Source organism: Ursus americanus, chromosome 6, assembly GCF_024610735.1.
Source record: "Ursus americanus isolate L20-20 chromosome 6, mUrsAme1.1.p, whole genome shotgun sequence".
Taxonomy (NCBI): Eukaryota; Metazoa; Chordata; class Mammalia; order Carnivora; family Ursidae; genus Ursus; species Ursus americanus.
Window position 1 is genome coordinate 852,815 of NC_142132.1, and position 26,007 is coordinate 878,821.

At 62.6% G+C, this 26,007-nt stretch overlaps 2 protein-coding genes across 3 annotated transcripts in view; one reads left to right on the plus strand and one right to left on the minus strand.

Moving 5' to 3' along the window:
* Window positions 1-7,995: 7,995 nt before the first annotated feature.
* Window positions 7,996-9,399, plus strand: NKX6-2 (NK6 homeobox 2). The gene is made up of 3 exons (XM_045809426.2): window positions 7,996-8,433; window positions 8,517-8,689; window positions 8,942-9,399. Exons 1-3 carry the CDS (start codon window positions 8,031-8,033, stop codon window positions 9,191-9,193), a joined length of 828 nt encoding a protein of 275 aa, XP_045665382.1. The 5' UTR covers window positions 7,996-8,030; the 3' UTR covers window positions 9,194-9,399.
* Window positions 9,400-10,763: 1,364 nt separating this feature from the next.
* Window positions 10,764-26,007, minus strand: part of INPP5A (inositol polyphosphate-5-phosphatase A) — a 182,828-nt gene continuing 167,584 nt past the window's right edge. Inside the window, exons 12-16 of one of the 2 annotated variants that reach the window (XM_045809422.2) lie at window positions 24,608-24,681; window positions 15,799-15,910; window positions 13,190-13,258; window positions 12,364-12,400; window positions 10,764-12,274 (exon numbers count right to left, since the gene is read on the minus strand). In XM_045809422.2, the coding sequence (XP_045665378.2) occupies window positions 12,144-12,274; window positions 12,364-12,400; window positions 13,190-13,258; window positions 15,799-15,910; window positions 24,608-24,681 (423 nt within the window). In that variant the 3' untranslated portion in view covers window positions 10,764-12,143. Of the gene's footprint in view, window positions 12,275-12,313; window positions 12,401-13,189; window positions 13,259-15,798; window positions 15,911-24,607; window positions 24,682-26,007 lie in introns of both variants that reach the window. The other variant, XM_045809424.2, reaches the window with a different exon arrangement.

The window sequence follows — 26,007 nt, forward strand, 5'->3', positions numbered from 1 at the left end:
CTTTCCATGTGGGTTCTGTTTGTCTCACTTCTCAAGGACCATCGTGGAGAGACAGCACCTGCTCCTGGGTGTGCCAGGCCCAGCTGTCACGGGCAGCCCCGGGCGTGTCACACACGGAGTGAGTCGGGGACCTGCCGCTGGGCAACGATGAGGCAGTTGGCCTCCACAGGTTGGTCCAAACTTCCTCTGGTGACGTCTTCCACGACATGCCCTCTGCCCTGGCCTCTGACCCCTGGGAAGCTGGCGATGTTTCCAGACCCGTGCCTGCTGCTCCGCTGGGGAGCTCCTGGAGTCTTCTGCAGGAATGGATATACCAGGGTACCAGGCGCCGGCTGCTGGGTGGGCCCCCAGAGTCCCCTGAAGATGGGGGCCGGGCGTGCCTGCCCTTGTAATCCCTGGGTTTTCGAAATCTTTCCTTGGGAGAAGGAGAGACCTCAGGGAGCCTCCAGGATCCCCTGGGGCCCCTACTTGTCCACAGATCCTGGTCAGCTGCCCAAGGTCCCTTCCCATGGAACTCTGCCCACCACTGGGAGGCAGGGACTGGCATCAGGTGTCTCAAGTGTCCAGGGAGAGCAACAGTGAGGAAGTCACGAGGAACCCTCCAATGGTACCCAAATGTCGGTCACAGCTAGAGACTTTGAACTATAGACCATCCCGTTCCTACGGGACCTGGTACTCTCTGGTCGTGTATCAGCCAGCCTCTGCTCAGTAATGCTGCGTAGCAAACATCCTTACCACCAAAGCCTGGTGGTCGCTTTCCCAGGGTCCCCTGTCCTGCTCCTTGGGATTTCTTGTCCTGGGGTGGGTCTGAGTCGTGCCATTTTCCTTCCAGAGGGGAAGAGCCAGCAACCTGGTGGACACACAGGGGCTCTGAAGTATTCTTCTTTGGTGAGCAAACATCCCTCCTGCTCCTGCTTCCTCGGCCACAGCAATCCCGTGGCAAGCTGGATAATCGTGAGCGCAAGTACAGTCCTCCCAGGAGAAGCAAAGGAAGTCGCACGGCTCGGCCGCAGGAGAGCTCTGGCTGGTGGGATGGATTACCTTCCCTGGAGTAATTTAATCAGATACGGCCGTTCCTGGGTCCTTTGCCATAAGTGGAGACAGCCCGCTGGGCCTCTGCAGACCAAGCCCCATACTGATGCCACAGGCAACCAGCACCTGGGGAAGTGCCCACACCCTTCTCCTCGTGGCAGGGAGGAGCTGCACACAGCCTCTGAGCCCCCGGGACTCATGTGGCCAGATCAGAGCACTGGGCCCAGCTCACTCCCCTCCCCAGGCCTGTTGAGCCCATTGCCCAGACAGACAGATGGCCAGGGAGCAGGCAGTGTTGGCCAGGGGTCCGAAGACCCCCATACATTACAAGGAGTCTGGGGGGAGGTGTGCACGGTGCCTCACATGGCAGACGCATTCCCCAGAGTCAGAGGAGCTGCTCTGCAATGCCAGACCCTATGGGACAGGACACCCACCCAGTCGAGGGCAAACACTAGTCTTCCTTAGACCAAGGCCCCTGCGTGCCCCATCACTGGGGGAAAGGGACAGGCCCTCAGTGGTCTTGCCTGAGACCGTCTTCTGGCCAGGGTCCGGCCCTCCCCACCCCTGGTTCTCGGTAACCCTTAGAATGAAAATTGGCTCTCATCATAGATGTTCCTTCCCTGGAGGCAGAACCCCAACGTCCTCCACCGGACTCTGGGCTCCTCCTCTGGTCCTCAGGTGACCTCTAGCTCCCTCCCAACAATCCTGCCTTCTGGGAAGCAGCCCCTTCCCCAGCCACGTGTCAGGGATGAGCCTTGAGCCGAGTGCCCCAGCCACCCTGTAAATGACCAGGCGGCTATGTGGCTCCCGCTACAGGCAAGCCACCGCCGCCTCCGCCCCCAGCCGCCTCCGCCCCAGGGGCAGGCCTTCCACAGGGGCCTATGACGGAGCGGACAGGCGTTCAAGCCAGAGAGCTCGGGCCCTGTGCGCAGGGAGGGGCAGAGACAGCCCCACGACGAGGGCAGTCCCCACCCATGTGGCCAAGGACAGCTGGACACACAGTGTCTGGAAGGGGCACCTGAGGGGCCCATGGACACCCCCCGTCCCCTGGGGAGGTGCCGCCGTGGCACAGCTGGACCCTCCCCTGCCACAATGCCCCCCACGGAGGGGAGCTGGGGCTGGGCCTGGAGTGTAGCCAAGAGCCCTTCCGGAAGCCTCTGCTTGGCCAGGGCCGGTCCCGTCCCATCCTGGGAGCGCAGCGATGGCAGCGGAGCAGAGGCCCTAACACAAATCTTTTACTTGGTGCTCAATTAGCACGTTTGGCTCGCAGTCAGACCCCCCCGGAGAGCAGCCCCCAGGAGAGAGCTCATTACCAGCGATTGCACATCTGGGGCCCGCACGGCCCTGGGGAATGAGCTCTGAGCCGTGATTTACGGCCACTTCTCTTTGTCCTTTCCTCAAGGAGACAAGATTCTTGGGACCCCAGAAGAGGGCTTCTGAGATGTGCTGTGATGGTTGCCCCCAGGGCTGGCCTCTGCAGTCCCGCTGTGGGTCGGCCCCTCCTGGGGGCTCTCCTGTGGCTGTGACTCAGGCAGCTCTGCAGAGACCCCATTGCCTGGATGCTGCGTCCACAGGGCACGGCGGGGGGCCGGGGGAGAAGGTGGTTTCCAGCACGGGCATGACGTCCCGGCGTGCGTCCCGCTCGCTGGGGGCGTAGAGGGGGCCGGAGTCCGGCCCAGCTTGGGATGTGGCTGCAGGGGCGGGTGGTCATAGGTCTCCGGGAGAGTCAGGTGCCTCTCAGGAGCAGGACCACCAAACAAAGCGGCCAGGCCGGCCTGAGAGCTCAGGCCACACGGGACCACTCGTCTTAGCTCCAAACGGCCCCTGCAGGCAAGCGGTCCATCAGCCCCCCCCCACTCATTCCAGCTCTTGTCAGCGGGTGCCTGGGGGGCCGGTGCCTGTGGGATGTCTCCGTGGAGGGTGTGGGTCCCAAGAGAGGGACCCTGGAAGCAGAAGAGGCAGACAGACCACCTGGAGTGGCCATCCTGACTGCAGAGGTCAGGGAGCCAAGACTGAGCTGTGGTGTTCTGGCCAAGGAGGGTGGGGGGCGCCCCCCTCTTAAGCAGCTTCTGTGAGAGGCTGATAACACGGATAGTCACTGGCTAAGTGTCAGCAGAGGAAGGACACATCCGTATGCGGGCCCCCCGCAGCCACGAGAGGTCTGTGGGCCCGTGTCCCCCAAGCAGAGGAGGACCCCAAGCTGCATGGACAGGTCACAGGTCACAGCCTGCATGGAGCCCGTGTAGAGGCTGTACCCCCAGTGTGCGGGGACCCCGGGTGTGCGCAGACGGGCAGAGGACAGAACTCCAAGAAGACCCGTCCTGTCCAGCACTTGTACGCGGGGCTGCACACTTCCAGAGAGGGGAAGTGAAGCCAGCAGCCCACGGTGACAGAAGGAACTCAGGTCTCAGTATCAGGAACACGCAGGTGATTCTGTCTACTCTTCTACGGACATGACGTTTATCAGTAACTAGCTTTTAAAGAAATAAAAGCACTGGAGTAAGAGGGAACGGGCTGGGGGTCTGCAGAGGATGGGCAGGCAGGGTCCATGGGAGCAGTGGGGAGGGGTCCCCCAGCCGTCTAGTTCCCATCCTCCCTTACTGCTTCTGGCCAGGGAGGAGTGGGCAGCTGGGGCTCCCCAGCACCCCTGCCTGCTCCCGGCCCCTCGCCCCTTCCTTAGCACACCTGTGGGACCTCCTCCAAGGGCCTCCTCCCAGCTGCCAAGGTCCCGGCCTTCTAGGGCCTTGCCGGCCTCTTCCTGCCCACCTCCCCGTGTCCAAGATGCTCTTTGGCTTAGGGTGGCCCGAGACGCCTCGGTGGTGCCTACTCCCTGGGGGAGCACAGAACCCCTCCCCGACCCTGACACGGAGCTCTGCAGCCTGGGGCCCGGATGTAGGTCCCTCCCTTCATTCTGTAGCATTTTTCAGCCCCGGAAACACCTGAACATGTATTGTCCTTGCTGACCTGGATGCTGACAGGCTGCCATGCTCAGAGATGGTCATTCAGCAGATGCCACTGGGGAGGAGGCCCACCTGGAGTGTGCAGGCTGCGCAACAGTGCGAGTGGGGGAGGGGTGGGGCGGGTGGGGCGGGGGGTGAGCAGCTAGCCTCCTCCTCACACCTGCCCTGCCCACATCAGGGCTTTTCAGACAGGCCTGGCCACTCCTCTGTCAAGGGCAGGGGCGGGGTGGAGGGGTCATGCTCAGCTCCCCTACGCTGGGTGAGGCCTGCCAGGACAGGGTCTTTGCATGTGGCCCAGGGATGTTTGCTGGGGACAGGTGGGATTTGCTCGAGCCCCTCTTCCTCTGAGCAGTCACAACCCTGTGGCCACCCTGGCCTGGGCTCCAGGGGGTCTTGCCTTATCCTGTGAGCCCTGCAGCTGCAAGGTTCCATCTGGGTCACCTCAGGGGTCCCTTTCCTTCTTTTGGCTCATGGACCCCTGGGTTAGCAATCCCTGAATCGTCACACAAGAGGTGGAGAACCGTGGGAACAAAGCAAGGGCCCTCTGCAGGCGGCTGCCCCCAGAGAGCCCAGCACAGAGCGGTCATGGTTGGGGCAGCGGCAGCTCAGGGACCTATGATGTCCACTTCACTGGTAGTGTCTTGGAGGGCTCACGGCTTCTTTGCCGGTGCAGCAGCAATCCCAGCTCCCTTCCTGGGTCCCTCCTGTCCCCTCCCACCTTCCCCGAGGAGCCATGTTGTGAGGACCCGGCCAGCCCTCCCCAGGGACCACCGGTCCTGACGCCCCTCTCTGAAGGATGGCGGTTCCCTCCTGCAGGCGCTTGCTGAAGCTCGTCCTCTACGGTTTACTGCCCACCCCTCCCGCCGGGGTGCGCTGCGATCCCGCCACCCTCTGAGGGCTCGCCTGGCACGTAGTAGGTGCGGAATAAACACACGATGGATGCATAAGGTCTATACCATACAGCGCGCTCTCCGCTTTCCCACAACGGGTACGTTTGCACGGAAAGCTCCCTCTTCCTTCGCAGGACGTTTTCTTCAGGACCAGGAGATGGCATTCTCGAACCTCTCCGCTCTGGCGGCGGAAATCCGCCCAACGCTGGGAGCCCAGAGGCGCTCCTCCCCGCAGGGCCCCTCCGGACCTTCCCCGGAGGAGGGGCGGCGCCTGGGGGCGCTGAAGGGGGTGCGGGCGGGAGCCCCGGAGAGCGGGTGGAAGGGGCGCAGGTCAGAGGCGGCGGGCAGGAAGCCTTCATACCCGGGACGGAGCACTGGGGGGAGGGGGACCCGAGGCGCGGGTCCAGGAGGGTGGGGACTGTCCCGGAGTCGGCTTGGGAACCCCGGAGCGCCTGGCAAGGCGGGACGCCTGGGGAGCGCACCCAGACCCCCACGGCCGCAGCCCACTCTCCAGGCGCGCGCACTCACTCCGGCCCCGGCCCCGCACCCTCGGCTCCCCCGGGGGCCGCGCACGAGGAGGCCAGAGGAGACCGCAGCCGCACTCCCCACCCAAGCGCTCCGGCCGGAACCCAGGGAGGGCCGGGCGACGTGGACACACCCGGGGTCGGTGGGGCGCCGGACAGCGGCTGGGGGGCGCTTCTTCTCCCGCGGTAGAAAAGGGCTGGGAGGCTCCCGCCTAAAGCGCAGCGCCCGGAGCCGCGCGGATTCTCCTGCCTCCGACCAGAGCCGCGCTCACCCTTTGCGAGGAGAGTGCGCCCTCGTCGTCCCTCCCGGGAGCGCCCCTCCTGTCCCGCCCCGTGGGACCCTCTGGTCGCCCCCGCCCGCCGTTGGGTCTGTAGAGCAAAGAGGGAGTCGGGAGGAGGGACGCGACCCCGCCCCCCACTCGGCCCCGCCCACTCGGCTCCACCCCCACCGGAGCCCCAGCCTTGGCAGCCAAGCCTCCGCCGGGGATGGGGGAGGGGCTGGGGAGCCCAGAGGGGCCCCAATCCTGCGGGGAGAGTGTCCCCGAGCCCAGGCTGTCGGGGCGCACACACGCTGTGTTTGCTCCGAGGAAGTGGAGCGTGTTCCAAGCGAGGCTGGGCGGGTCTCGGGGCCGGGGGACCCGCCGCCGAACGGACGCAGCGCGGGAATCCGGGAGGGGCGCGGCCGGTGTCCTGGGGGCCAGGATGGGACACAGCGCCCGCAGGGCAGCCACACCCGGATCGGGCGAGTGCGGCCCCGGCCGAGGAAGCGGGGAGAGAGGAACCGCAGCGCACACGAAGCTGAGGGCCCCAAGCGTCCCCACACCCTCAACCCGCAGCACGGTGCGAGCGCACCCGAGCCTGGGGCGACCACCCAAGGCCTGCCCAGCCCCGCCGGCCAGTGGCTCTCGGAGCCACGATCCGGCGCAGGGACTCTGGGAGCCAAGATCCCGCCGCTTACTGCCCAAAACGAAAACGGATCCCGGAAGGACACCGCGCGAGCGGACGCTGGGTCCCTACACAGAGCTGGGAGGCTCGCCTGCATTCACAGCCTCCTAACCCTGGCGGCTGGGGTGAAACGGGAAAGTCGTTGCTAACGAACAGCACCAGGCCCGAGAGAGGCCGGCCTGGCGCACACCGCCCACCCCTGGCCACGAAATGGCCGTCGGTTCGCTCGCGTTAGGGTCATGGCTCCGAGCAGGCAGCGAGTAACAGTAAGAGCCAACCCTTAGGATTTAATGTGACACCCCACCCAAAAAGACAAAGGTGACAACGCCCAGCATTTTGCTCAGCGGCCGCTCTGCCCGCGCCCAGGGTCCACTGCGATCAAATTTGAATCCCACAGCAATGCTACGGGCTGGGGGACTTTTTGTACCAGAAGGGGACACCTGGGGCCCCGCGTGTCCCTGTGGAGGCCGCGTGTCTGCCCACTGCGCTTGGGGAGCGCACCCACGTCTAGGGCCTGCACATGGCCCTCGCGCACCCTGGGTTCGGGGCTCTGAGCCGAGCTGGTCCCTGTTCTCCGGGCTGCGCTTCACGAGACAGCGGCCCGTGGGCTCCGTCGTGGGGTCCGGCTAGAGTCTCTGGCTGCCTCCCGGGAACCAAGCTGAGACTTCGCGACCGGGAAATGCCGGACCAGGAGGCCAGGACGGTCACCGCGCCCCGACCCGACAGAGGGCAGTGCCGCGGGCTGGGAGGGGACAGGGAACTGCCCGCCTGGCAGCGCCCGCGAGTCGCTGGCCTCGCGCGTGGCGCCGGGACGGGTCTCGCCACCGCGCCAGCAGTGTGTTGGCGAAAACAGGGCAGATTCGCCCTGGCCCTTCGGCGCGTGGACTACCGTGGACTACGAGGTCCAGAGTCCCCAGCCCGTCTGCGTCACAAAGAACGTTACCCCAAAATGTTCGCGGTACTCCTTGACATCTGAGCCCTGGGCGGCCTGGAAGCCGCGGGGGCGGGGTTGGAGGCCCTGGCCGTACCCCACGACGGTGCCGGCTGGCTCCCCGCGCCCGCGCACCTGGGGCTCTTCACCGAATGGGGCGCACAGAGCGTGCGGAGCGGATCCTCAAATCTGCATTCTTTCGTGCAATAAAATATGTTCTCGTATTTTTTCCTGATTTCCCATTAAAACCTTTGCCTAACTAAACTCCCATCCAACGGGATTTATTTCGTCCCGGGGGAGATAAATCAGGGGGCAAATTTACAGCCGGGGAGGCACCTGCCTCGCTAATGGGCCCTTCATGGAGTGCGCGGCCGGCGGGGGCGCGCAGACCGGCGGGGCGCTGGCCAATGGCCGGGCCGCGGGCGCCCGCAGCCAATCAGCGCGCGCGCCGCGCGGGGGCCCCCGCGGTTATCAGCGCGTCCGGCCCGCGCGGCGCCGCTCCGATCGGCCCCGGAGCCGCCGCCGCCGCCGCCGCCGCCGCCGCCGCCCCGCTGACCCCGCGGCCGCCGCCCAGCCGGCGCGGGAGCCGCCGCCCTCGCGCCTCCCCGGGCCGTCGGCGCCCGCGCCCCGAGCGCCCCGCTGCAGCCGGCGCCCCGGGCCGCGCGCAAACTTCCCGGGCCGGAGGGCGCGGGCGGCGGCGGCGGCGGCGGGGCCCGGATGGGCGCCCGGGCCGGCGGCGGCGGCGCCCATGGACGCTAACCGCCCGGGCGCGTTCGTGCTGAGCAGCGCGCCGCTCGCCGCTCTGCACAACATGGCCGAGATGAAGACGTCGCTGTTCCCGTACGCGCTGCAGGGTCCGGCCGGCTTCAAGGCGCCCGCGCTGGGCGGCCTGGGCGCGCAGCTGCCGCTCGGCACCCCTCACGGCATCAGCGACATCCTGGGGCGGCCGGTGGGCGCGGCGGGCGGCGGCCTCCTGGGCGGCCTGCCCCGTCTCAACGGGCTCGCCTCGTCGGCCGGCGTCTACTTCGGGCCCGCGGCCGTGGCGCGCGGCTATCCCAAGCCGCTGGCCGAGCTGCCCGGGCGCCCGCCCATCTTCTGGCCCGGCGTGGTGCAGGGCTCGCCCTGGAGGGACCCGCGCCTGGCCGGCCCGGGTAGGTGGCGCGCGGGGAGCGCCGCGGGGCCTGGGGTGAGGGGCGCGGGGCGGCCGGCCAAGCTCACCCGCCCTCCTTTGCAGCCCAGGCCGGCGGGGTCCTGGACAAGGACGGCAAGAAGAAGCACTCACGGCCGACCTTCTCGGGCCAGCAGATCTTCGCGCTGGAGAAGACCTTCGAGCAGACCAAGTACCTGGCGGGCCCCGAGCGCGCGCGCCTCGCCTACTCCCTGGGCATGACCGAGAGCCAGGTCAAGGTGAGCGGCTGGCGCGGGGAGGCCTCCCGCGGGCCCCGCTGCGCGATGCCTACTTGGCGCCCGCGTCCGGCGAACGGTGTGCGCTCGGCCGTCAGCCCGCCCCCGGCGCAGCCCCCGGGGGCGCGGCTACTCCCGGGCCAGGCCGGGGTGCTGGCTGCCGTGCTCCCCGCACGTCCACGCGGGCTGCGGGGTCTCGCGTTGCCCGGGTCGGGCGCTGCCGCGGCGCCGTCTGACGGCCCCCCTCCGCCGCAGGTGTGGTTCCAGAACCGCAGGACCAAGTGGCGCAAGCGGCACGCGGCCGAGATGGCGTCCGCCAAGAAGAAGCAGGACTCGGACGCCGAGAAGCTGAAGGTGGGCGGCTCGGACGCGGAGGACGACGACGAGTACAACCGCCCCCTGGACCCCAACTCGGACGACGAGAAGATCACGCGGTTGCTCCAGAAGCACAAAGCCGCGAACTTGGCGCTGGTCAGCCCGTGCGGCGGCGCGGGGGACGCCTCGTGAGCGCGGGCGCGGCCGGAGCAACCAGGGTGGGGCGGGCCGGCGCCCCTTCAGCCGCAGCCCGCCCGTGTGTATATATATTTTTACAGAATAAGTTATAAAGCGGCCGGCGCGGGCTCGGGAGGGCTCGGGGCCGCGCGTCCCGGGCGGAATCACTTTGTATAATCAATAAATTATTTAACACGTCCCCGGCGGAGCCCCGGCTCCGGAGGCTGCACCGCGTGTGTCTTCCTTCTCGAAAACCCGGTTCCCCCCGCTCCCCCCCGCCGCCCCCGCAGTCTTCGTCTCCGCGGGGCCGGACTGGCGGCGAGGCGCGCGGTGCGACCCCGACCCGCCTGTGCCCAGGCCCGGGCGGCGGCAGCTCGCAGGAGCGAGGGGACAGCGAGGGCCCGGCGCGGGGAAGGGCGACCCCGGCCCCGAGACCCCTTCGGCCGCCCCGGGAGTGCCGGAGGAGCCGCGACGCCAGCGAGCGCCGAGCGGAGCCGGACTGGGCCGCGGACGGAAAAGCAGCCTGCGCGGGGCGCGGCGCCAGCAGGTGTGCGCGCGGCGACAGGTGCGGCGCCCCCTCCCACCTGCGCCCTGCCCAGGGCTGCGGGGCCGGCTCAGTGGCGGAGGTCGGCGGCAGGTGAGCATCCACCCGCGCATCCCTCTTCGGAAACCCGGGGCGGGACGGGACGAGTCCTAAGCTGCCACCGGGCTCCGTGGCTAGCGCCTACGTGTTTGATCTGATTACGCAGATCTTAAAATGCCTTCGCAGCTGGAGGTTTCCGAGGGCGCTAAGCGCGCCGCTCAGAGATTTTAAGCTCGTCTGCATCCCGGTTCCATAGTCTTTGATCGGCAGAAATCACTATTTGATTCGGACTGGGGCGCCAAAAAGAAATCCCGAGTGATCCGGCCGCCCTCTGAGGGACAGCTCGCACCCGCTCCCACACGGCCAGGCCCTGGGCGGCCCGCACCGGGCGCAGGGCCGCAGCTCTGCTCCACACTCTGGCTGCTGCTGGGCGTGGCTGCATTCTACTGGGCACAAGTCTTGAGTTTTAATTAAAAAAAATTAAACAGAAGTGATTACATTACTATAAGGTTTCTCCTTGAAGACATTTTTGAAAATGTTACGGAGAAACGGAAAAGGCTGAAGTTTTCTGTTCTGGGCCACGTGGCTGCACCATCAGTTTTAAAAAACAGACATTTCCTTTGAACCACTGGCTGGTCTTTTTAACGGAGCGATATTCAAACCTATTTTATTTCTGTGAGGGAACCGTTCTCTCAGCTCAAGTTAAGAGCAAAGGAATCTCCAGTTTTGAAGTTTTGAGGAAGGCCATGCATCTTTATAACCCTGTCTTTAAATGCTGAGGGGTAATTCCCATTAGTTACCGCTACAGTAAGAAACCCAAAAGATTATTTTCCTGCCCTTAAGGAGCGGTGTGGTTTTGTGCAGCAGAGTCTGATAGAATGACTTTCCGGGATTTCTCTCGAGCCTGATCTGAGGAACAGCCCACAAAGGAGCGCCCTCCGTCACTTTGCATTTCAAAGGAGAGGGGGCCGGGAAGGCAGAGAAACAAAGCAGACGCAGGACTGTTTTCACCATGATCAATTTTATTGCTTAGGAACGGGAGCGGTCATTTCTAGAGGCCTCCACGGTGACCAACAGCTGAAACCCCGTTACACAGAAGCGTGTGGGGCGGGCCTGCCGTGGGGCACGTGGGCAGAGCGGAGCGGCCACAGCACTGACCCGACCGCGCTGTCAGGAGCAGACTCGGCGATCGGACACCAGTCACTTGCAATGGTAGTGATTTACGTGAACGCGAGCGTCTGAGGCCGTCGCCCCGTCCAGGGTTGTGTAGTGTTCTAGAGCGGATCAGTAAGACCCACGCTGTGTGTCATCCACAGGCTCTGCAATGACCTTTTAATGCCGTGCTTCGTGCTAGGGGAGATGGTCGCAGCGGGTTATCGTGTAGGCTGGGCGCGGCGGCGCGGCCAAGACTCGCCCAGTTCGGTTTCTCTGAATGTGTCTATGTACAGCCCATGTTAGAAGCAGTTTCTACCTGAAGCAGACAAGCCTATTGTTTCTCCCATGATATTATGGTTTTATGGAGAATACCTGGCACCATAGAACAGTAACCAAAGACAGACCAAACAGTTTACAAAATTCGTAAAAGGTACACCCGAGCTAGCTATAAACTTCACATTCAGTTCTTAATATTACACAGAAAAAAAGGCATAGGAGTAAGATCACAAGTGTAGATGTGCTGTGGTCGACGTCCACCCGGGACGGCACCGCGAGGCCGTGAGGCCGGATGGGTCTGTGCGGATGGGCACGTCCCTGAACTCCTAGACTCCATTCCTACCTGCCGACAGGACCCTCGCAAGCAGTCATCCTGGAAAGTATATTTAGCATAAGTTTTGGTAAGATTTATAAATTATTTTTAAAAAGTATATATTTATATATATTTATATATATAAAAATGGAAAGCAGCTGCAGTGTGATTCAAAAACCATGTAACACGGCAGTAGAGTAAATAACACGGAAGGGGAGCCGCCAGAGGCGAAGACGAGGGCCCCCTGCTCTCCTCACAGTAGCCACACTGCCTGAGTCGCAAAGAGCCCCTGCCCGCCGCCTCACCCCCGGGCACACCTCCAGCTGGCAGACGGGGACGTGTGACACCTGCAGGCTTTCCTCGCCGGAGAAGCTCTTCCCACGCTGACAATTACTAAAAAGTGAAACTCTGAAGTCTGAATTACAGACTCCCTCTCCTGTCTATAAAGTTTTGGCAACAGGACGGTGACTTATTACAAAAACCCAGTATTTCTACTTAATGTCACATGAACAGACAAGACAGTGAGGTATGTGAGGCTTTTCCGGAACGGTCCGGAGGCTGAAGCGAAGTGTGGGGCCGGCCGTCTAGCGGGTGGCGCTCGGGCGGGTTTGTCGATGCAGCTGCTAGGAGGACGTATTTCAATGGATGGGACTTCCACCTGCTCCTCGCGCTACAGGGAGGTCTCGCGAAGGGCCCTCTGGTGTCGCTGCCATCGCTTCCCTGCCGTGGAATCGGTCACTCGTTAAAGGAACAAACACACCAGGAAAAGCTGAGGAAAGGTGAAGCCAAGGGAAGGAGTCATATTTACCACACGTCACTGCACGACACAACACTTGTGCACACGGGCGTGAGGTTTACCTGCCCCGGGCGCGATGCGGAAGGCCAGGAACACGGGCTGCAGCGGGAGAAGAGAGGGCGTCAGAACCCATGGCCACGAGCCGGCCCTGACCCCCGACTCCGGATCCCCACCCTCCCCCAGCCGCACAAACTGCGTCCCCCTGCCCTGTGCGAGCATCAGCGCGAGACCCCGGTGACCACACACTTGAGTTTTGTAAAGGGCGTCATTTCCAGGTACAAACTCACGTAGACTGCTGAGTAAACCCCGGCGGACACGGGGGAGGACAGAGTGCTGTCCTGGGTCTGCTCCCCCTGGGCGCCAATGTGGGGGGCCGCACGTCAGGACGATGTGCCCAGTGGTCACAGCCAGGAGGCCTTGCGCACGGGACAGCGCGGATGTCTCCGATTTGGCTGAAGGTAAGACACGGCCAGCACCACCCTCAGTGAGACCGCGGGGCTCCGGGGTTAGGGATGCTCACACGGATAACGTGCGTCCCTGCACCAGCACTCAGCGTCTCTCGCTGAAGGACGGCACCTGCGCTCACTGCCATGAGAAGGCCGTCACGGTATCCCAAATGCACACCAGAAAAATGACCTTCGGAATCACTGCCTGTAGACAGTATTTTGTTATAAATAGTAAAATTCTGTATTTTATTCTGCAACTAGTCTTTCCTGCCTACCTACCTAAGTATCCACCTACCTTCTGGTATTTTATTACAATTAAGTAAACGCGGACCAGCTTGGCAAGTGCTGGGTGGGCCGGCTGAGGACCAGGAGCCCGGCCTGCCGCCCCCCGCCGTCCAGCCCCCCGGGGCCGGCCCTGCACCACACGGCGAGGGCACATCACCTTGTGGTCTCCCATGCAGACGTTGGGCCCGATGTGGTCGTAGGTGACAACCTTCTCCTCGCTCTCCGACTGGGAAAGCAAACAGAGAGACCCGAGTGGGAAGGGGGGAGTGGCGGGGGCTTCCTCAGGGAGGGAGCCCGGGCTACGCGCTACCCACCCCTGCCACCTCCCGCAGGTCTCTGGTTGGACCCTCAGAGGCAGTGGCCGGCCAGCAGGCAGAACATTCTGAAAGCCCTGGGAGCCCAAGCCCCTGGTTCTTCCTTCTTCCGGACGGGAGTCGGGGTGGGGTCCCCCAAGCTCTCCTCTGGCACGTGCCCCTGGCAGAGGGCCTGTGCTCACGGCTGCGCTCATTGCCCTTCCTCTCAGGAGCCCCCGCCTCCCCCCACCCGAGCGGTGCATCTGGACCCGTCTTCCCTGTTTACACTTGCTTGGAGAGCCGGTTCTATTAGCCCAGAACCGTGTCCCACCGAGAGCAGACGCCGCGGAGCCCGCGCTGCCGCACCCAGCGCTCCGCACACATTAATTAGCTGCCCTGCACACCGGCCCCTCCCGCCGGGCCGCCTCCGCCTCTGCGGGCCAGCAGATGCCTGCGTTTTGGGGGCGACTGTGAAGGTTTGTTCCTGGCAGTCAGTCAGCTCCGGCTGGGCCGGATTTTTATATCCGCAGCTGAAGCATCGAGACTATAAAGTTAAAACTGAATTATCTTTAATGCAGTAGGAAGCTTAAGGTCAGATTTACTTTCCAGCATGGTCGCCTGCCAGAAAGTATAAAAACATAACCTTCTGCACCGTATGCGTGAGCACTTCCCATCCTTCACGATCGCAACGCTGCCTCGCGGAAGTGGGGGACATTCATCAAACGCAGCGTGGTAATTTACAAAGGCAGCATAAAATTGTGGATTTCCAACTGCATAATCTCGAGACAGATAAACAAATTACAGCAGTGCATTCATCACCCGCAGCTCCCAGGCAGGGCCGCCAGCCCGCCAGCTCCGGTGTTTCAGGGCCGGGGAAGCAGAACGGAACATGATGACGAGGTAACCGAGCATAGCATGATGGATGAGGCCGAGGGGACGCTCACGAGGCGCGTCTGCTCTGACTGTAACGCCCGCTGCCGCGGGGCAGCCCCGAAGAGGGCCTGGGGGACCCTCCCCCCCAGCTCTGGCCCCACCAGGGCCGAAGCGTCCAAGCTCCAGGACATGAGTGAACATGAAACAGTCTATGCGGGACGGCCTACGCCCCCAGGGCAGAGTCCGCAGGCACTCAGCAACAAGCACTCAAGAGTTTCCTGCAAAATGCAGTTTCCTTGGGCGTGGGTGCTTTCCCTGGGAGACGACACTGTCCCTTCTCCATCCCCGAGGCCCCCGATCTGGCTGTGGCCATGCACCCAGCGCATGGCAGGCGTTCGAGGCAACGTGCAACCACACACGGCCGTCTCCAGAGCGCCAGCAAGCAAGCCCAGCAGAGAGAGCAGGACTACGTCCAAGGCCGGGCGCGGGCAGGCTCTCCCCGGGTCTGTGCACTCGTGGCCGACATCCAGTGCAGCGTCCGTCAGGAAGGCCCCGTGGGGAAGCAGCCCCAGCGGCTGTCCTGAGCGATGGGCCCTGGGTGCGAGGGTGTCACAGGCAGGGGCAGGCCCTGCTCACAGCGCAGGGGGAGGAGTACCGAGGCCCCGATGCAGCAAGCTTGCTGTAGACCCAGTGAAGCCCCTTCCCCCAGCCCAGGCCCCCCACTGACTTCCTCCCCACGTACTCACAGTGCTCTGGGCTCCGGGAAGAGCACGGAGGGCTGGGCCCTCACTGAAAAGGTCAGCAGGGGCCCAGTGAGTACAGGGCACAGGGTGTGTGCGTGGCAGGGTGTACTATGAGCCTAGGGCAGCATGTGGGGGGCTCTGCCCTCCTGGCTGTGACCCCTCTTGCCCAGTGTGCTTCAAGTCCCCGGGTGAGGACTCAAGGTGCGGCCCAGGGCCCAGTCAAGGGGTCCTAGTTGGGGGGGGGGGTGCAACTGGAACCTAAGACAGAGCCCAGGTTGGGGACGGCCCCCCGAATGCCCACGTCTGCTCTGGACACTGAGCACCAGTCCATGCCCACCCCCGCCACCCCAGCCCAATCAATGCACTTGCGTGTGATTTCTCACTGATGGGGTCGACAAAACCAATCCAGGTATTGATTCTTTTGAAAACACGCCTTTTGTATTAAAATGTGGGCACTGAAAATTCTGGAACACCCGAGTGTCCCAACCCCCAGCAGGTGCCACCTCCACCTCCTGAAGGTCCCCGTTCGTTGGACCGCGTCAAGCCCAGATGTGAATCAGGCTCTTCACCGACAACTCGGGGAACAAGGACCGACGCGTCCACCCGCTTTACAGCTTACAAGCGCTTTTGTGGACGAGAGCACGTTTAACTCCCGAGGACACAATGAACGGTAATGACTCTGAAGGCACTGACGACCGCGTATGCCTGCTGTGGGTTCAGAAAGACATCGGACGTCACAGGGGCCCCCGGGGCCGGTGCTGGGTTTCAAGTGGCTGAGGACCCATTGTAGGACAGCGTCAGGGCCCAACCCGGAGGCCGCGTGTGTGCGGCTGGTCCTGGGGGACTCTGGCACTTACCTTCAGAATCAGCTCCCTGGCGGACGGGGACATGAGGACGCGGTCGCACCACGCGGGGCACCGAGTGTTCATGTACTGCCGGCCCTGGCCGGAGTCCTCGCTGTACGGGTAGCTGGGGGGACACAAGGGCGCCTGGTCAGCTGCCGGCTCTGCCCCACCTCCCACTGTCCCCCGAGTCCCCGGGGAAGCCCGTGTGGTTCTTCCCATGCACACGGAGTGGCCAGTGCCACGCAGGGAAAGAACCCGTGTAGAGAAGTATCCAGAACACAAAGCCAAACAAGCGATTTAAGTTCTCCCTTGAATTTTAGCTGTAACGGGCTTGGGACAAACCAACGGTATCATCTAGGACTCTGTGGTTTTAGTTTTGGACGAGGTCGGAGGACAGTGAAAACCTGCACGGGGAAGACAGGAGGATGGGCCTCCTTCCCCACCTGCATCCCAGGGGCTGTCCAGCGCATGGCCTGAGCTGCCTGTGAATGCAGGGGTGCCGCTGTGGGACCCCCACGCAGACGTCCCCTCCTGCCTCTGGAAGCTGGGGTATGATGTGGGCGCAGGCCCCGTCCCCATGCCCCGCCCCCATGCCTGGTGCCCAGGCCACGGGCTCATCACTGTGGCACAGCCTGTGAGCATCCCTGACTCGCTGCTCTGGCCACACGGGTGCCCCGTCCCCATGCCCTGACCCGGCTCAGCCACCGGGAGAGACGGCCTCTCGGGAATGGAGCCACCACAGCCGACCCACCAGTGGACAAGCGACACGAACACGGGCGAGAAGCATGTGGGGTGCCGCCAGCCGCTCCCCCGCGTGTTCCTCGGCCCACGGCGGCTTCCTCGTTCCCTGACCCCCTGGAACAATCCTGCCTCTGGGCCCCGGGGGTGTTCTGATTGGGGCTGACTGAAGTAGGGACAGATGAACTTGGAGCGCGCTGGCTTTGGGGAGACGTGTCACTGTGTCTGCTGTGTCCACACCAGTGTGACGTGTCTGTATCTGTGGTGCATCTTGCACGGCCATCTTAGAGTCTAAACTTCTCCTTTTAAAAATCTGTTTTTAGGTTAATTCCAAAGTACCACATGATCTAAGCTGTGAATTAGCTTATCTTCAGGACAGAGGGGCTTCTCCTGCGGCCGCCCCTTGTCTGCTGAGCTCTCTGGCCTGTCCCTCTGTTCTGTGACCTCAAGACCCGTGTCCTGCCGTGACCATCAGGCCTCGCAGAACATGCTTCTGCCCTGAGCTAACGGGTCCCGGCCTTGCCTCATCCCACCAGGGGTCCCCCACACTTTCACCAGAAACAGTGGCCAAGGACCCCAGCCCCTCAAGTCACTGCTTCACTTGATTAAAGACCCAAAGCAGCAAATATACTTAAAAACAAAACCCGCACAGTTCCAACAGCATCATGCGTGTAGAGAGCACGGAACACGGACTGCCCCAGAAACTCCCTGCAGGAAACGTGGCGAGCCGGCCATCTGCCCCCACTCCGCCCATGCAGGGTGCCTGGCTCAGCTGTGACCGTGGGGGAGCAACACTGCCCGGCCGCGGCCGCTCGCCTGGCACACACGACCTCGCAGGCACCCGGGACACGCCGAGGCTGGGTGAGCGGGCAGCAGTTGCGGTGGGGGCTCTCTGCCAGGAGACGGCGAGTCGGCCAAGGCTTAAAAGCACGAGGCTGAGATACAGTCCGGAAATGGGATGAACGCCACACACTTGGCACCCTCGACGCTCAGTGATGCCCCTGGTGTTGCCAAGACAACAGGAGACCCCTTTGCGGGCCCCAGCTGGTCTTGGGGTCTTATCCAGGGTCGCACATGGCGCCCACAGACCACGAGGATGTACCCGGGGCCAAAGCTCAGTGTTTAGACCTCGGGCCTGGGTTGGTGCCAGACACAAAAGGCGACTTCGAAATAAATCTGTCAGAGAGGCGACACGGAGCTCCCGCCCTGTCCACGCTGGCATCGGACAGGTGGTCGCGACTCACACGGTGGCACTGGGGTGAGTCCCCGGCTGCCACAGTCCAGTGTGAACACAGGTGACTCCAAAGCAGAAAGCAGCTGACCCCCAGAGGGGTCCTGCTGTTGGGGACACTGCCCTGTGGCCCCTGGTCCCAGAGAAGGGAGCACACTGGAACGGTGCTGGTCCAGACAGGCCCAGGGAAGGAGGGGGCCGGGCGGCACCCCGTCCTTCCTCCGACAGCTGACGCGCGCCCCAGTCGGCGGAGCACAGGACGCCGGGCCCGATGCTGCCGGTCTGCGGCCCACGCACCCCCAGAGTGGAGGGTGATTAATACCGTACCTGCCGCGCACGCACTTATCTGAAAGCAAACCCTGGCGGGGTGGGGACACAGGACAAGTGCCTTGCCCGTGCCCCCACAGTGATGGACAGCCACCGTATCCGCTGGTGATAAAGCTAACAATCGCCCACCTGTCCTCAAGCACGCGGCCCTCCCTTCCTCCCTGCCCCTCGAGCTCCTTCCCTCAGGATGTGGGCAGCGGCCCCTTTGCCGTGGCCGGGCGGCCGGCCCTGTCAACCAGGCTCAGAACTCCATCTGAGACGGCGGGACAGGCGGGTGGAGTCTCCACCGGCCCCGAGCCCGACAACATGGCCAGGAAGGCACAAAGCCCGGCTGTGTTTGCCAGCCTGAATCTCCAGGGCCGGCCGCGGGTGGGGACGCCAGGCGCAGGAGGAAACTGACGGTAAACCACAGCCAGACTAGCACATTCTGCACCCGCCCTCCCAGGTGGGGTGAGGGTGCTGCCCGGCGCGCCTCAGGGAGGCTGTGGGACAGAAGCCCCTCCTCGGAGCCCTGCCTGGGGACAGCGTGCGTGTGAGTGGCCGCAGACACGGTACAGGGCACACTGGTGCAGACACGGGCCCATCACAGCAGGTGCAGCTCAGGACCCTGGCGTGCCCAAATACTCGGTTTCAAAAATACTGGCCATTACGGATATTTCTGGAAAAGAGAGGGAAAGAAACAAAAAGACAGTCGAGGAAAACAAGCAGGAACCATGGCAACACTGAGCTATCTGGTGGAGGAGTTTGCAGCAAAGACTGCCCAGGAGAGCATCCAGGGGCGGCGGCACACAGAGACCCGGCTGCTGGGCACCGCCCCTTCGCCCTGCGGCTGGCTTTCCCAAGTGCCTCGCCTCTGGCCGTGCTCACCCGCCGGTGCCCACCCCGCGCACCTACGTGGGCCACGTCCAATCGGGGCCCAGTGACCAGCGGGACAGACAGACATCCTGGCTCCTTCCCAACCGCCAGGCCCGGCAGACGGCAGACTGCGCACTTTCTTGTCCTAGCTTCACAACTCTACGCGCTCTTCCAGACAGGAATCTACAGATGGTTAAAGCGTAACTAAGGCCCAGAAAGCAGCTTGAAAAGAGTCTCTTCATCCTTAATTTACAGTGAAATGCATCCATCGAGACAGCTGCCTCCTGCCGCCAGCCTGCACACTTCCTCTGGACCGACACACACTTCCGTCCTTCTCCATGGCCACGACTTCCTCCTGTTCTGTAATCAGTTCGTTCAGTAAAAACGTCTCCTTCCGCTGTGGAGAGTTTGTCTGCCTCCGGGAAGCTGTGACGGTACTTCTTCCCATTCAACTTCCCCTGAACGAGGAAATTACTTTGAAAAGTTTTGAGGACTAGATCCAGGCCTTTCATGTTTTCCAATTCTCTCAATCCACTTTACCTCAAGGGTCACACACATGGGGCAGGGCCCACGTGCCCCCTACACGACCCCCACGAACCCTGCCAGCCCTCCTGCCACTGCGTGGAGAGTCAAGGGTCGTGAGCCCAGTGCCGCGACCTGCCCATAAATGCGAGTACGTGGCATCCACACCCTGTGCGTGGCTCCCCCGGGCACACTGTGATTTTCGCAGTTCGCGGCCATCCGCCACCGTGTGGTCCTCCCCTTCAGGAGTGAGGACCCCTCCCGCCGCCGGTGCGCGTTCTGGCTCCTTCTGGTTCTGGCTAGTCTTGGCATGTGCCGTGTAGAGCCCCGGGCGTCCCTGACACCCTTCCAGGCGGGTCTGGAAGGCACATTCGTGACCACCCCAACACGCCATGTGCCACTCTCACGGTGAAGGGGTGCGGACGGGCGGAAGCAATGGTGTGCGGTGCAGGTGATGGTGGCGGGCATCGGACAGCCTCAGAGTGCTCACACGAAGAAGCCGACGGTCACTGTACTGACTCCGGACTAGGAGGCCTGCTGTTTCGAGATGCAGAGGAATGAGGTGGGACACGCATGGTGCGCTCGGCCGTGTGCTCGTGTTGGCTCATTTTCATGGAGTATCTTTGTTTTGCTAGAAAGGCAGAGACTGTTGTCACTCAGACATGGGCGTCAGACAGGAGTTTTCTCAGGAAGCGACGACATAAGCCATTTTTCCTCTCCAGGAAAGTATCCAAGAGTATTTGTTGTCAATGACAAAATTGGAAATTTCAAGGAAAACCCAGAGCTTTGGAAGACGTGTATGGGCCCCATGTGGCTGACAGTGTCCCACGGTCAACAGTCCTCTGTGCAGTGGTCCTGAGGGACGTGCCGTCTGACACCCGCCAACATCTGGGACAACCCAGGCGCTCTGAAGGCCCGGGTGGTGACGTCACCAGTTGTGCACGTGAGCGAGAGAGCCCCTCCACCAGCCGAGAACTAGCAGCTCACAGATAGGGTTTCAGATCCACGGTGCAGCTTGTGCTCCAGGCGAGCGGCCGGAGGCATGTTCACCTCACAAGCACAGGGACACCCCACCTGGCATCACCGGCCTTCGACTGGCGGGGTGCTGTCCCTGGCCTGCTGGCGGAGCGCAGGGGTGGGCCCTCCTGCCTGCTCCCACTGCAGCCAGGCCTGCGGGACACCTGCTTCTTGACCGCCACCCACAACCGGTCTCTTCCGTAGGTGGCCCTGATGGAGGGGCTCCACACCCCGTGCTCTCAGGGGAGAAGAACGGGAGCTGAGGGCTCTACAAACGGCTGAAGTATTGGCACCTTTTCTAGCAAAATGACGGCAGTAGTTCTAATCCATTAGGAGTGAAGTTCTCTTAGTTGGTGAACAGTAACCATGTCTCTGTGAAGAACGGCTCTCCCCTTACAAGGCCATCCGCTAACCAAGCTGCGGGGCGTGCAGCTGTGCCGATGCTCTGCACTGAAACCCGTTGCTGCGGGGCCGCAGGGCCGCCCCAGGGGAACGGCTTGCTCTGCCCGGCGCTGCAGGAGGGGGCCTTCGCGGAGGGACCGAAACCGCGTGATCTGTGTGCAACGCACTCGCGGCGTGGGTAAAGGAAGGTTCTGAAAACAGGAGCAGCAGCCACAGAAACGGGTGCTCCGGGGCTCTGCGTGCCCTGCGTTCCCACACTGCCCCCCGGGACAGGCAGACGCCCTTGGACGGCGTGCCCCGTGCTCCGTGTCTGAGGCACTGACGCAGACACAGGCCTCGCCCGAGACCAGACGCAGGACAGCCTGAGACAGCCATGGCCCCCCAGACTCAGTCCTCACAGGCTTCCAGAAAGTACTGGGAGGCTGGCAGTGTGCAGGGAGCACAAGCGTGTCCTGACAAACACCCGAGAGCCACAGCGGCCGCGGGGAACACACAGCCTGTGCTTTGTCTAGACCTCTTGGCCGCCGCAGTGCAGCTGGCGAAGTGAAAAGCCGTTCTCGTTAACTGGAAACGCGTAGGGTGAGGTCTTCTGGGCTGTTCGCACACCTAGGTAACACGTACACAAGTACGTGCCCGTACACGTCTGCAAGCATGCACACTCCTACCCACACGCATGCACACCACACGCACGCACATCTCGCACATGAACACGCTCCCGTGTACACACTCGGGTACACGCAAACACCTGCATGGACACGTGTGCACACCATGTGCACACACACACCTCACGCACACCCACCACGCCCACGCACACACTCCTAGACCCAGATACGTGCACGCAGACCATGTGTGTGTACCAACTCTGTATACACACGTCTACACACCCATGTACGTATACCCAAACCCACGCACACATGCATACACGCATGTGTGGATTCTATACACATGTGCAAACCCATGAACTATACACACGTGTCCAGTAACCCACTCGCACACCTACGTGCTCACAAGCACGTCTACACAGTGCACACGAGTGAATGAATATACCCATGCACGCAACCCTCTGGATACACCCCCACGCGTGCACACACGTTGCACGTGAGCTCATACACGTGCACACATGTGCGCACAGCATGCCTGACCACTTATTCTACGGTACCGTCTGAGAATATCTGGCAGGCACCAAACCCCTGACCATCACTCACCACCTGTCCTTTTCCCGCACTTTGCTGCTGCTTCTACTCTTCCCACAGCCCGGAGCGGCTCTCCAAACCCCACAAGGCCATCCCTGGGGCTGTGGACTCGGGTCACAAATATGGTCTCAAAAATACAAGAGAGCCAAAGGAGGGGGACTGGTGTGACACAGGCAGTGGGGGAAGGGAATGACCTGTGTGGCAGGGGAGGGGTGGGTGACCCGGGCAGTGGGAGAGGGGGCGACACGGGCAGCTCACCAGGATCTCTGACCAGAAGCTGGGCTCTGGCGGTTGAGAGCCGCTAGTTTGGTTAGAAAGCTTTCACCTTCCCTCCCCCACACATACATCTAGGGAAACTACGACCTTTTTTCCTAATTAAAGGGAAAGGTTTTGACGACTTAACAGGCAAGTGGTACCGGGACCTGCGAAGCTGGCTGTGGTGAGACCTCAGTGTCCCCTCCTGTCACAGCTCCTGTCCCCAGCCAGAGTGAGCGCTCTGCTCCAACGGGCTCATGGGGTTCCCGGGCGACCTGGACGGCCCAGGGCAGCAGCCTGCAGTGAGTCCCTTCGGCCACTTCATGCAGGACGTTCACAGGTTCCAGGATGGGGCAGGCACATCTCTGGGGGCCATGCTCCCACCATCCGAGCCAGGCAATCCCCGTGGAGGTCTGTGCTCAGCAGCCCCGCCCCACACCTCCTGGACCTCGCGGAGGGCAGGGTGACCCCCCTGCCGTGCACACAGCCCACCCCAGGCGTCCCGGTGGATGTGGCAGGAGGTACCCCAACGACCAACGCATACAGGCAGCTCTGTCAAGTTCCTCCCACGTGGCACCAAGTCATCCCCTTCTCCTGTCCGGGGGCGAAAAGGACCCCAGACGATCAGGCCAGGTTTTACGGCTGTGGGTTACCGCCACCGTCCCAGGGAGCCCTGTGCTTTCTTTGTCAGGAACCACCGGTCCAGGGACCACCGGCCCAGGACCCCACCACCCTATGTGGGGGTGTGAGGTCTGCCCTGTCCTTCCAAACTCTTGACGTGTCCGGGTGTGGGCAGGCAGGTTTCTCTGTAGCCCGTGCTGGTGGCGGGCTTGCTGCTCACCACCCCCCACCCCCGGGCACTGACCACGAGGCCCCCTCGGCTCTGGTCTTGACCACGTCCCACTGGCATCTTCCATGCTCTGTGCCCAAGTGACTTTCAAGGCAGCAGGATTTGAGAGAAACTCGAGAAGCAGAGCAGGGTCCATGTGTCCACAGGGTCATGGCCTCTGCCCGAGGTGGCCCCCAGGCCTCCTTCCTCCTCTCCAGCTCAGCAAAGTCCAAAAAAGAGATCCTCGAGTTGTTCGAACAGGGGCTGCCGTTCAGGACATCTGGGCTACCACACCCGGGAAGAGGAGGTCTCACAAACCCTAAGAACCAGTCTGGGTCCCAGGTGTATCTGGGTGTGCACCTGATGGCAGGTGACTGCCTGTGAGGCAAGGTTGGGACTCCGCGGGGGACACCCTTGGTCAGCCCCCGGGTGGGAACCGCTGGGGATGCCCCTCTGGTCCTGCTGTGTTCCTGGCTGTCCCAGACCCACAGTCCCTGCCTATCTGGCCCCTTAAAACTCATGTGTGGCCCCCTTGGCCAGAGCCTGGACCCTGAGGTCAGAGGGGCACCAGCCCACGCCCACGAGCAGCAGGAAGTCCCACGTCCAGTGGGCTGTGGGGTCCTCTGCCAGCATTCCCACGTGCGACTGCTCAACTGTGGCACTGCGGTGGGGACCCTCACAGAGCGTGCAGGAAAGCCCATCTGGTTTTCAAGCTTGTTCAGGAGCAGAGCCGTTCTGTCTGACGACAGGGTGCGGAGTGAACCCCGAGACACTCCCACGCCTGTGTTACAAAGTTTCCTGGAACATGCCCAAGTGATGAGAATTTCCACCCAGGATCTAAAACAGGAGCGAGGGGTGGGGGAGGAGTCCTGTGATGGGACCTCTGTGTCCTCAAGGTGCCCTCCCCAGAATGCCTGGCACGGCCGCCCCAGCGACCAAGGCTGGCTGAGCCCCAGACCCAGCCACAGCTTCCAAGGCCACCCTCTGCTGGCTTCTCCTTGCCCCACGCCCTCTAAGAGCCTGGGCGCCTGTGGGGGCTGCTCACGAGGGGACGGGCTGTCACCGCCGTAGACCTCAACATTCTGTAAACACCAGAGTATAAAGCACAGCTCAGCTTCCATGCCTAAGAAAGAGGAAACAACCCAGAACCCACCCCCAACACACTACACCGCCAAAGGTCCTGATGTTCCCAGAAAGACCCAGAACCCAGGGTTCTCTTGGGCCCCCAGTGTGCTAATCTGAAAAGACAGTATTTTGCATACTTAAAAAAAAAACTTTTTTTTTTTAAGAGGAGATAATAGAACTGCTTTTTGCTCTCAGCTGGCTGCGGTCTCCAGGTTGTGGAAAGGGCAAGAGGTCGTGGGAAGGGCGGGAGGAGGTGCGGTTTGTACAGGCACGCGCAGATGCCGAGAGAAAAGTTCCGTGCTCATCCAGCAAGCGGGTACTCCTTACCTGGGAGGGAACGAGATGTCCAGTTCATACAATCTGTCCTTAAAAACAGACAGCTCTTTGTCAAATTCTAAGAGCTGAAAAAAGAAAAAGAAGAAATAAGGTCACTTTGGTTTGCCTCACTGGGGACATGGAAAGTCTCTGGTGGTCTCTGCGCAGCAGGGACCCCCGGAACTTCCAGGAAACGTGCCCGGCACATTGACCGGTCCATCTGTGGGCAGCCCTGCCAACAGCTGCCCATTCATGTCCCCGGGGAGATCCATGGGCACCCAGCACGCCCTTCTGCCTTGGAGGCCATACTGGGACTCCAGCCCCACTGCCCATGGCTGACTGGCCAAGACAGAACTGCCTGCCCTGCAGAACTCTTCAGAACCAAACCCCAAAGGGCACGGTGCCCCCAGGAGGGAAGGGGTGCCACCAGCAGCATCCAGCCACTGGCTGAGCTGAGCCTGCCCTGCACGTGACGCCTCAGACGTGCATGTGAGGCGTGTCCTTGCGCAGCCCCGCACCCGGCTCCTGTCCTGGCCGCTGTGTTCCTCGCTCCTGAAGCGTGGCATCAGCAGCTGCGTGTACACAGGAATGACCTATGTGCCAGGCTGCCACCTGAGCCACGAGCACACAGCACCCCCCACTCCTGAGCCCTGGTGCTCTCCTGGAGCACATCAGAGGGAAGACAGCTCGAATGTGCACAGAAGGGGCGGTCTGTGGGCCGGGACTGGACCTCACACGCGCTCCTGCGGAATCCTGGACACTCACAGACACGAATCACGAAGAGCCTTAGACCCTGCCTGGTGAGGCTCACATGCCAGGGCTTGGGGGCCTGGACCCACGGCTGCCACTTGTGAGCCCACATCTGCTGAGCGGGAGCCTGGGCAGTGCTGCCCCGATGGGCACGGGACTGGGGGGCTTGGGGGGGGTTGCAGAGCAAGTAGGGGAGACATGGGATGGAGGGCCCACAGGGGGAGGGGAGGCACGGGTGGGGGGGAAGCACGTGGGAGCGCACAGTGGCTTGGCTTTCGTGGCACCAAATGGCCTCGTTGCCCCTGCATCAAGGGGAGACTCTAGCTCCGCTGGAGTCCAGGGACGGCTCCAGGCCAAACAGCTTCCAGTAAGTTCCTGAGTCAGGTCTTTGGTTGGGGCTGTGGATGGAGAGGAAGTCTCTGGGGAGAGCGGCTCCGCTGAGCGTGCGTGGGGCCCGGGCAGGTCCCAGAGCCACATGTATGTTTACACGTGTGTACTTGCATGCAGGTGCACACACAGGCCTACAGCGTGCTTCTTACCTAGATCGCCCTGGAGCTCGAGTTCTCGGCCTTCCCAGATGGGAGACAGGCCCGGATCTGGCAAGGGGGACGCGGGGGGCTGCTGCCTTCACGCAGGAGCTGTGTGGTTTTGACCAACGATGG

Coding starts and splice junctions, on each gene's coding strand:
- NKX6-2 (XM_045809426.2), top strand. CDS start 8,031: ATGGACGCTAACCGCCCGGGCGCGTTCGTGCTGAGCAGCGCGCCGCTC. Junction 8,434..8,516: donor CCCGCGCCTGGCCGGCCCGG/GTAGGTGGCGCG, acceptor CCTCCTTTGCAG/CCCAGGCCGGCGGGGTCCTG. Junction 8,690..8,941: donor TGACCGAGAGCCAGGTCAAG/GTGAGCGGCTGG, acceptor CCTCCGCCGCAG/GTGTGGTTCCAGAACCGCAG.